Source organism: Lactuca serriola, chromosome 5 (genome assembly GCF_051521515.1).
Source record: "Lactuca serriola cultivar US96UC23 chromosome 5, Lser_US96UC23_V15, whole genome shotgun sequence".
NCBI lineage: Eukaryota > Viridiplantae > Streptophyta > Magnoliopsida > Asterales > Asteraceae > Lactuca > Lactuca serriola.
In genome coordinates, this window is record NC_136412.1 from 9001604 (window position 1) to 9012686 (window position 11083).

The 11083-nt window shown below is 35.1% G+C and overlaps 2 protein-coding genes across 2 annotated transcripts; one reads left to right on the forward strand and one right to left on the reverse strand.

The window, feature by feature from the left end:
* The first annotated feature begins 591 nt into the window (after positions 1-591).
* Positions 592-4700, forward strand: LOC145051938 (protein disulfide isomerase-like 5-4). The gene is made up of 15 exons (XM_078999765.1): positions 592-865; positions 1822-1912; positions 2015-2109; positions 2180-2237; positions 2332-2516; positions 2597-2654; positions 2730-2770; positions 2855-2929; positions 3013-3069; positions 3164-3230; positions 3367-3495; positions 3575-3790; positions 3887-4036; positions 4119-4196; positions 4436-4700. Exons 1-15 carry the CDS (start codon positions 825-827, stop codon positions 4511-4513), a joined length of 1419 nt encoding a protein of 472 aa, XP_078855891.1. The 5' UTR covers positions 592-824; the 3' UTR covers positions 4514-4700.
* A 41-nt stretch (positions 4701-4741) lies between these two features.
* On the reverse strand, positions 4742-5590 carry LOC145051939 (early nodulin-like protein 9). Its single transcript, XM_078999766.1, has 2 exons — positions 5342-5590; positions 4742-5248 (listed from the first exon to the last, which is right to left on the reverse strand). Exons 1-2 carry the CDS (start codon positions 5502-5504, stop codon positions 4944-4946), a joined length of 468 nt encoding a protein of 155 aa, XP_078855892.1. The 5' UTR covers positions 5505-5590; the 3' UTR covers positions 4742-4943.
* Between the last annotated feature and the right edge of the window lie 5493 nt (positions 5591-11083).

Below are 11083 nucleotides of genomic sequence, written 5' to 3' on the forward strand. Positions count from 1 at the left end.
ACACATTCCTCATTCGCGAATCTTTGAATAAACAGTAGAAATTCTTTCAAGTCCATTCCTGCAAAATCGACGTCTTCAAAACGTTGCTCGGCTCCATCTGAGTAACTTATTGCGGGATACCTAGTAAAAATGCCAGCAAAATGAAGATTGACCTTCATATACATAGCCATAGCATCGATTTTGAGAGAAACAGCAGAAGAAGAAAGGGGAAGAAGATAGTGACGGGTGAATATGTTATTTACAAAAGCGTTAAGTAGGTCAAAATGTCATTTATTGATGTGGCAATGAAAATTTCGACGTGACAATATTTTAAATGACGTGTCTTATGATACCTGCAGACTAGGATGGGGCTAACCGGCTGACCCCTTCGTTTTTTATAGAATGACTTCAAAAGTACGTTTTGTACTCTTAAATGCCAAAAAAATAAACAAACAAAAAGGACTATTTAAACCAAATGATCAAACTTCATTGGGCTTATTTTTTACCACCATAAGTTAATAAGTTAATAGCACTTTTTGAATAGAGCGGAAACTTTTTTGTCCGCCCCTTTTCTTTCTCACTAATGTTTCATTCCGGTGAGTGCGGGCACGAAATCGTCCATTTTGCTGAAATTTATAACGGAAAAATGGAAGTTGGAGAATATTAGAGGGACCATTTTTCTAATTTTGCGAATCAGTTAGAAAAAACGCAGTCCTCGTAGGCGTTAAGCGGGATACTTTCAACCATATTTTCTTGACGACGAACGCAGGCTCATATTCATTAGTTCGCCGGAGGTCGGAAAGCGAATCCCGGTACGGATATTGGACGAGATCCACAACGCAGCCATGGTTTTTGTGGGGAAGATCAAATCCATCGATTTTTTCAGGTCCCGATTTCCATATATTTATTTTAATTAATGGAAACAAAGTGTTTGCGTTATAGCTGCTACTGATTGTAGTTGACATGTAAAAATGTGTCATCTATTTGGCGATTAGTTGTGCTTACTGTGCGTTTCATACTTGTTTTTAATAATTTTATGCGTAGAAACACTGATGGCGACGGAGTGAATTGGGATTCTGTTTCTGATAATTGTGCTCACGCCTTGCATGTTTGTGATGTGCTTCGGCAGTATAAATGCTGAAAGTTGCTTAGACATTGTTTCTTTTTACCTGTACTTGTTTTGTAATCGAGGTATCTAATCTAGCGGAACTAGTCCAGGTTGGCTGATGCAGAGCAAACGGGTCAAAATTTAGTTCTTACATGGCTTTAAAGGAACCTCACCACCAGTAGGCGTACCCCTTGAGATTTTTTAGAGATTTAGAACAACCAATAGGTTAAGCTAGTCATGTTGCAGAGCATAGAATTTGAGCTTTGGTACCAGAATCGTAGCCATGGAGTTAAAAATCTGAAGTGATTTACTGTATTCATGTGTTTATGCCATGTGGTTGAACAAGACTTTTTGGTGGAATGCGACACTTCCCTGTTTGGAATGGGGTTGTGATTTGGAATGAAGATCTACCAATTAGTTTCTTCAACAAACCCATAGGCAGATCAAGGAAGTATGCATGTAACATGCTGATGTCAATCATTTTACGCCAGCTTTAATAACGTGGGAACCTGGCAAAACTTTAACCCATGAAAATTTATAAAAGAAGCATGTTGTTTTATATATAGTAAACTATATGTATATAGTTTTTTCAAGAAGATGGAGTTATGTAGTTATTCGCTTTTTGAATGCTTTGTTGGATATGTTGATTAGCTAATATTAAATAACTCAAAGTAAGGTTTTTGTTCTCTTACAAAGATTTATTTATTTATTTTTCCAATTTTCTATTTCATCAGGAAAATTCCAAGCGATATGACAGAGGCATCACTTTCAGGTGCTGGGATATCCATTATGGCAGCTTTCTCTATGATGTTTCTATTTGGAATGGTAGCTAGCTTATCTCTTGCTACCTTTTTTCCTTCTTGTACTATTTCTTTCTATTTTGGTCACATGCCATTTTAATGAAGTGTTAGGGGACTGTTTTTGCAGGAGCTACAGAATTATTTGACCATGAGTACTACAACTTCTGTCATAGTTGACCAAAGTTCTGACTCGGAGTTCTTACTCATTGGTTTTAATATGAGGTAAGCTCCATGAAATATGTGGTATGCTATACATAATTACTTACACATTTATTGAAATATTCCAATGCAGTTTTCCCGCTTTATCATGTGAGTTTGCATCTCTGGATGTGAGTGATGTATTGGGAACGGTAAATTTCATCTTTTTAGTTGGTAGAAGCTTCTCCTATTCTATGTTTAATTTAAAGTAAATGGGGGATTGACTTTTTTTTCTGTTATTTTCAGAACAGGTTGAATGTAAGTAAAACAATACGCAAGTATTCCATCAATAAGCATCTGCAAACCAAAGGCCCTGAATTTGACTCCACACCAGTTTCTACTGTAATTAAGCATGATGATAAGGTCCACCAGGAATACAGTGAAGGATCCGTGACACTAAATTCAAATAATTTTGATAAAATTTCTCGTCAGTAAGTGAAATGAAGTCAAATAACTAATCTCATTTTTTGGCAATATACTTACAAAACATTTTTGTTTGGTCAAAGTGTAGGCATGCGATTTTGGCTGTAAATTTCTTTGCTCCCTGGTGCTATTGGAGTAGTCGTTTGGTATGCTTATTCTGTGACATTTAAAGATCGATAATATTCCAATTGTTCTTAGCATCTCTGTTTGATTATTCTCAGACACCCTCGTGGGAGAAAGCAGCTGATATTATAAGGGAAAGGTCTTAATTATTGCATAAATTTCATCAATGATTCTCTGCTTCTTAGCTAATAGCTACTAATTGGTCCCTTGTTTGCATTGCCAGACATAATCCAGAAACAGATGGGCGTATCATCCTGGGAAAGGTCGACTGCACTAAAGAAACTCAACTTTGTAGAAGGTAACAATATAACAATTGACATTTTGGCCCTCATAGGTTAAAAGTTAAAACATAATTGATCTCTCTCTACTGGTGATTTTCAGCCATCACATACAAGGTTATCCATCTATTCGCATCTTCCGTAAGGGAAGTGATACTCGGTAAATAAATAGCTTCAATTTATCTGTAAATTAATATTTTTTTCCCAAGCTAGCTCTTGATGCTGTCTTTTTTTCTTTTTTTTTTTTGAATCAGGGATCCGAAAAGACACCACAATCATGAATCATATTATGGAGACCGGGATACAGATAGCTTGGTAAAGGTATGAAAATTAATGTTTAAATCTGAAGTATTTTTCATATTTAAGAAGTTACTAATACTAGGCTGATGAAAATAATGAGGAAGAGAATTGAAAATTTTGTATCCTATTGACACCAATGTTTTGTTCCCTCCTACAGGCAATGGAAAACCTGATTGAACCTATTGAATTGGAGTCCAAAAAACATGCCAAGGTTACTGTTGAAGCAAAAAGACCAGCACCACAGGCAGCAGGATGTAGGATTGAAGGATTTGTACGAGTTAAAAAGGTAATATATATTATATATATTCTAGTTTTGCAAAATTGATTGAAAAATTAATGTCATGTAATGTGTACTACATTTACAGGTTCCGGGAAATATTATAATATCAGCCCGATCAGAATCCCACTCATTTGATGCTTCCCAAATGAACATGTCACATGTGATTTCTAGTTTTACTTTCGGTAAAAAGGTGACTCCAAAAATGATGAGTGATCTTAAGCGACTTCGACCTTACATTGAAAACCATGACAAGTTGGCTGGCAACTCCTACATCAACACAGGCGACAAGGCAAATGTTACGGTATAAATATACATATATGCATTTAATTTAATTTTTTCGTAATTAAACCCGTTTAATTAATTTATTAACTTTAATGCGGTGATAAATTAAAATTAGATAGAGCACTATCTTCAAGTTGTCAAAACTGAGATGATGAGTTCATCTCATCAGTTGATCGAGGATTTCGAGTACACTGCTCATAGTAGTTTGGTTCACGCGCTTACAATCCCTGTTGCAAAGTTTCATTTTGAACCCTCGCCTATGCAGGTTCAACATTCCAACCCCAATTAATTACAACTTTTCCTTTTCTTACGTCTGTTTAAGCTCCTAATTTTTTTTTATTAATCAGATCTTAATAACAGAAATTCCGAAATCGTTTCCTCATTTCATCACCAACCTCTGTGCAATTATCGGCGGCATTTTCACGGTTTAGATAAATTTTGATATTTCATTATCTTCTTAATTTTCTTCCAGTTTGTACCTTGTGCATACATAAATGTACTTAATATGTGTGAGTGTGAATTGTGAAAGCAACTGATTAATGAGAGTTCAACTATGCATGCAGGAAGTACAAACTGAAAAATTAAAGCCTGATGATTGGGAATGTGAAATTACTTTTCTATCCTTGATTTTTTTTTTCTTGTTTGCCGTTGCGTGTCATGTCAGGTTGCTGGGATATTGGATTCGCTTTTGCACAACACAATGAGATTGGTGAAAAAAATTGAACTGGGGAAAGACTTTTAGCCTTTGATACAACTCATTTTCTTGACTTTGGAGGCTTTTTGGTTTCTTCATATCTGTTTTATCTGGCCATCTTACTTCCTTAAGAAGTATTTTTTGCTTGTAGATACATAAAACTTGTATCCGTTAAGAGAGAATTGAAGGTGGTCAAAATTTATTTAAATAAATGAGAAGTCGAGTCTTTTGAATACACCTTGTACTGATGTTAATTGTAAATATGAAACGACAATCTACTCAAAATGATAGTTCGCTTTAATTTAGTAAATGGGAACAACAAATGTCTATATATATATTAATTCACACAAAACCACTATCTATTTAAATTTATTTTCTCACGTGCAAACTTGTTTCATACTTAGGACACTCCAATACAATACCAAAAACCAAAAAATGAAATATAATCGAAAGAAAACCAAACTGTTCATGCAGATGATTAAATAAAGAAGCAAGCAAAAACTCCAACTAAGCAAAAGAAGATCATAAAATTTGAAGATGCAACAAATGGAGATTCTGAGGTTGCTTTCTGGCTTCGATCCGCCATTACAACAATCGTCACTTTCTCATTCTTTTTGCAGTTTTCAGGTACACCACTGATAAAGTAGTGGGGCCCAGACCGTTCCAATGTGATCACAGTGTGGCCATCATTGTGTTTTTCAATGGGTGATGCGGTATTGCAGTTGTTATAATCGGCTTGGCTCACTAACAGCAATGAGTCCTTACTACCATCGTAGTTGAACACTGCAAAGGTCAAAAAGGTATTTTACATCAATTCAATAAAAAGATAAAATATATTAATAAAAAGATTATGGTAATTGAGAATGAAAAGCTTACATATGGTGTCTCCGATTGAAAACCTAGCTCTCTCAGCCCATGTAGTATAGGGAGCAGACGCAATGCTCCAATCACCAGAGCTCCCAATCTTCAAATCATGTGCATCACCCTTTTGAATTGACACCAAGAGGCTTAAAAGTGCAACGAGGACAATGGTGGCCATTGGCGGCGTTGGCTGTGTAAGAACTAGAAACAAGGTGGAGGTGGAGGTGGAGTGGTGGTGGTGAAATCAGGGGGGGGTTTGGTGAGTGTATTTGTAGGGGAATTGTGGGCATAAAAAAGAAGGAAGTAGAGTGAAGCTTTTGGTTATTCTCCTCTTCCCTACACGTTTCTTGGGTGGCATACAAAGCATATTTGTATTATTAATGTTTTTGAAAATTTCTAATGTGAAAAACATGTAACTTGATGAAAGTGTTGAAATACTAGATAAATATATAGGAAGCAAATCTTAATTTGGATGACATAATACAAAAGTGGTATAAAGGACATGTTAATTGACAAGTAAAATGGTTCGATTTATTGCATGTTGATTGTTGAGAGTCCGTTTCACCGACCACACCTTTCATGTGTTTCTCTTTTAGTTAGAGATGGCAAACATACACGTATCTGGTGGATACTCAGGCACTCGTATCTGGGGAAGGGGACAGGACCGGGGATACCCAAAGTTAAAACCGCAGATGGGGATAACCCTAAGTTCCCCGAACTCGAAATCAATCTTGATGGTTATATCGATTTAAATACATTTTAGGCAATTTTTAGCTATTATCCTTTTTTTTAATAAAATAATTTGATTTTTTTAGTAAAATGGTTTAGAATAAAGGATTCTAGATATTTAAATACATTTTAGGCGAATTTCAATTGTTATCTTTTTTTCTTTTAGGCGAATTTCAGTTGTTATCCTTTTTTCTATTTAAGTTTATGTAAAAATACAACTTTAAGTAGATACCAAAAGAAGAATAAGGAATTTCAAAACCTTATAATCCTTAAGTCGTAGGTGTTGGAAATTTTAATAAGAATTATGTATTTTTATTATAAAATTTTGGACGCATTTATATATATATATATATATATATATATATATATATATATATATATATATATATATATATATATATATATATATATATATATAATAGAATTATGTTCAAATGTTTTTAGCAACTATTGTATGCCAAAATGCACCAATAAGAATTCAAGAAAAAAAATAAATCATTAATGTAAAAAAAAGGGTAGATGAGTCATTTTGTTTTTATAAACTAAAAATAAATTCTTATATATTTGGTATATCCCTTAAATCACGTCTACTATTGTTTGACTTATTTAAGATCATCATATCCACAACCCTAAATGCACAAAGAGGGAACGCGTCTTCTTCAACAGATCGGGAATAAGGAACGATCGAATGGGAGCAGTCAAAAATCAAGGGCACTAGTGAGGGTCAAACAGATTTGCAGGGAGGGCTGAGAAAGGGACTTCGGTCCTCATCGTCGTCTTCATCAGATCGAGAAGGCATCAGACGATTGAGGGAAGTCGAATGGTGGTCCCTTAAATCACGTGTGCAGTTTTTTTTATAAACCTTATCATTTTCAAGTCTCCAAATAATTAACCCTACGCCGTCGTCAACATTTTCTTCATCGTCTTCATATACTACAAGCAACACAACCATCATCTTCATGGCATATGATTGATTTTTCTACAAAGATTAGTAACGAGACACATGGCACACACCATCGATCAGATCCGGGTAACTTTTTTTTTTCTTAAAAAATGTCATATTTAGATAGTAAGTTCTTTAGTTATGTAGAATTGAAAATATTCCAACTTGCTGTCTTAGTGAACTGTTGGTGGAATTGAAAATATTCCGATTTGCACACCAACTGTTTGTTAAAATGTCTCAGTGAACTTCAGTTACTTATTCCAAAATTTGTTCTTTCTTGCTAAATGAGTCACTTTCAGTTAGAAGGAAGCATAGAAAAAGATGTTAGTTCGTATGGTTCCAGCTCTTGTATCAGGGCCTTATAATGTAAGTATCATTTGTGACATCCCCATTTTCACGGCCAGAAAAGACCGATTTGTTTATGCTTTGTTTTATAAAATCAGAGTAATCTTTTAAAGAAAACAGTTGCGGAATTTGTTCCCAAAACAAAATATGATAAAAATTATCAAAGCATTTCCTTAAAGAAATGTAATTTCATTATATAACAAAATCTCGGGATGTCATGTTCAATACAGACCAAAAGCATAAACAGAACAAAATAGACCTTACAACAATTATTCTTAACTACTGGCTTATAATCCAAAATCTCTCGTCAAGTCCACCAACTTATACTCTTGTGCCATTACTTGTAATGCAAAGAAAACTGAGTGGGTCAGGCTTGGGAGCCTGGTGAGCATATAAGGTTTTCAACCCACAATAATATAATTATTATATTTAATTATCAAACAATTAATCCAATTACCCACCCCCATTATCTCCATTTATTTAGTAAAGATTTACCCTAAGAACCGAATACCCTTCTCCCATTCATTCCTAAGAATTGCCCTAAGGAATTTGCACAAAGTCTAGTGCTGCCATGGTTCTTAGATTACCTTTGGTGAACACGCAGTTTAAAATAATTAATGAACACCTAGTTCAAGAACACCCATTGAACACACTCCGTTCAATAATACCTAATGAACACCTAGTTCAAATATCCCTGGTGAACTCAATCACCTAAGGAACACAGAGTACGAAAGCTCTTAGTTCAAACCACGTGATTACAATGTATATCTCGATCCTACAAAACCACTAATATTATTAACACATATAAATCATATTTCTAAAACAATCTATCCCATCCCGTTGATGCCCACATACTGACCCTATACAATGATCTTACGAGATCTAGCCTAAGGAAATCGATATGAACAACAACTGACGAAGCTGCTTCGGAAATTCCCTAGCAGCAAACGAGGATCAATAAAGACATCAAATGAGGGGAATAGAATGAGTTTCACCACGAGCCTTCGTTCGTAAAAGAAAGAAGCACAAGACATTTTAAGTCAGGGGTAGTTATCTAGATAACAATGCCTAGGCGTGGTCTGACTATCATGAGGTATTATACCTCCAGACTTTACCTATCCCAGCATCGAACTTTGCCTAGCAGTGGCCTGAATACATGAGGTATTTCACCCCAAGACGCACCCTATCCAGCAATATAACACCAGACATACCTATCAGTGGTCTATAACCAACACGCTTTATTAGGCAGTCTACGAAGTTCCCTTAATTACTTCGTGAAAGAAAACGCTGACATATGAAGCTCGATTGATCACTTCATAAAAGAAACGCTGACTCCAAAGCTCTCTCAAAATAAAAGTATGGGGAAATAGTACTAGAGTACTCCCGTACGCTCCCATAACCGACACACAAAATTGCCAAAAAGATTTTGTACATGATAGTACTTCTGGCACATTATAGTACTTTGGTATGCGAAAGAATCGTACCCGAGAACATAATAGTACCCTGGCACAAGCAGCACCCAAGACACAGAGCTTTGAAAAAGACTTCGTACATAAAATGTACTTCTGTACGTAGGACGTACTCCACCGATCATCAATCTCGCAACGCACGTACTCTTAATAAGAGACTACCCAATGTCCAAACTTAATTGAACTAAACATCCCATTTAAGTCTTAACCCATCACTAGGCAAACCTACAATACTTATAATCAATTCCCAATACTATCTCCGTTTAGGAAAAAGACTAACTAGTGTATACTTAACACAAGGTTTTAAGTAATAATATCATATATATATATATATACATCTTAACACATATTGAACCATATATGATTCATACGTTGTATATCATCAAATATATCTAACACATATTTCAGAAAATAACAAATACTTCACATAAATATGTATATTTCATACTTTAATCAATTCTTGTGTTAAAATCACGTTCCTAAAAGGGACTATACACATGATACCTTATCGAATGAACACGTAATTCAAAAATACATAATCCGTACTCCAGGATCTAAAATTAACCTCTTGATCTGATCCCTACTCTCGGATCTAAAACTAATCTCTTGATCTGATCCATACTCTCGGATCTAAAACTAACCTTTTGATCTGATCCATACATCCAGATCTAAAACAAGTTTATCTCTTTATTCTTTATCTCATGGTCCAACCCATATTTTATCACTTACCAACAACCTCATCTACTCATGTTCTACCCAACATATTTTTAGACACAAAATACATATATAGTTTAACTCATTAAAACTTATATAATTCATCCACTCCACAACCTCTCAAATAAACAACGATATATTATACACATAGCACGTATTTCATAGCAAATACTTAATATTTATGTGCTTAGAAGAAAGTAACTACACACTCACGTGATTAGTAGATGATCGGACAGCACTATGGCTTGTAGAAGTAGTATTCTTCGGCAGATCTGGAAGATCTTCAAAAAAACCGGACTCCTCGCGGGCAGAGCTTCGGCTCGGGAATTGCACTTCTCGGGATCTTCGGGGCCTCGGGACTTGCTTCAGGGCTCGGGAATGATACCGGGGCTTCGGGATAATTCTTGCACGAAAAACAATGCAAAAACGCGAGAAAAAGGGAAGAAATGATCAAACTAATCGGCTGCCCTCGACACCCTTTTATAGGGGCTGGAAGGTCGAATTACGCTGGGTGTAACTTGAGATTACGCTGGGCGTAACGACGATAAGGTCGCTGACTCCCCCCATGGATAATATCGGCCAATATATATTTAAATTAAATATCGAAAATATTTAATAAACTTCAAAAATTCATATCTTCCTCATACGAACTCCGTTTTTGATGTTATTTATATCCCCGCGTAGGTGAGACTACGCTCTACAACTTTCGTTTAGACTCCGTCGGCTAATTTTGAATTTATTTTTATTATTTATTTTTAGTAGGCCGGGACAGGAAAACTCCGTTATAAAATCATAACTTCTTCATCCGACGTCCGTTTTCGCCTATCTTTTTATCTTTTTACTACAATTAATGAGATCTTCAATTCTCATTTAGATTGTTTTGGCTAAAAACTGCTCGTTCTCAAATCGAGCATTCGGGCTGCATACCGCTAACTCGAAACTTCGAAAAATCATAACTTCCTCATACGAAGTCAGATTTGGGCGTTATTTTTATGCACGCTCATGGTTTAACGTATTATACGACTTTCATTTAGATTGCTAAGGCTAAATATTACTCTAACGTAAATTCACTTTTTACGTCATGCTGTGTCGTACCGGTTCTGTCGCGAAACTTCGACAGGTCATAACTTCTTCGTTATAACTCGGATTTCGGCGTTCTTTATATGCACGAAACCTTGTAACATATACTATAACTAAGTTAAGATTATTCATTCTAAATAATCTTTAATCAAAAATTCATTTTTGACGCCTATCGTCTCTAAATTGACTAGCCCTGATCTACGGGCGTTACATCATTCTTTATTCATGTGTTGAAGTTGATGAGTTTCAATTTTTTTTATGTGGATACTCTTCTTTCTTACAAAATAATGTTTTCAAATCGTATATGAAAACCACGTTTTTATGCTTTAATGGGTCTGCCATATATTTTGTTTTTCTTTCGGTTATGGAATACAATTCTAGGTTGTTTTTCATGAACACAAATTAATTTACTCTTTGAAAAAAATAATTTTTTGATTTTTCCATTTATTTTTCATTTTAAAATTATTTTTTAGAATA

Coding starts and splice junctions, on each gene's coding strand:
- LOC145051938 (XM_078999765.1), top strand. CDS start 825: ATGGTTTTTGTGGGGAAGATCAAATCCATCGATTTTTTCAG. Junction 2,655..2,729: donor GCTATTGGAGTAGTCGTTTG/GTATGCTTATTC, acceptor GATTATTCTCAG/ACACCCTCGTGGGAGAAAGC. Junction 2,930..3,012: donor GAAACTCAACTTTGTAGAAG/GTAACAATATAA, acceptor GGTGATTTTCAG/CCATCACATACAAGGTTATC.
- LOC145051939 (XM_078999766.1), bottom strand. CDS start 5,504: ATGGCCACCATTGTCCTCGTTGCACTTTTAAGCCTCTTGGTGTCAATT. Junction 5,249..5,341: donor TTCAATCGGAGACACCATAT/GTAAGCTTTTCA, acceptor TGACCTTTGCAG/TGTTCAACTACGATGGTAGT.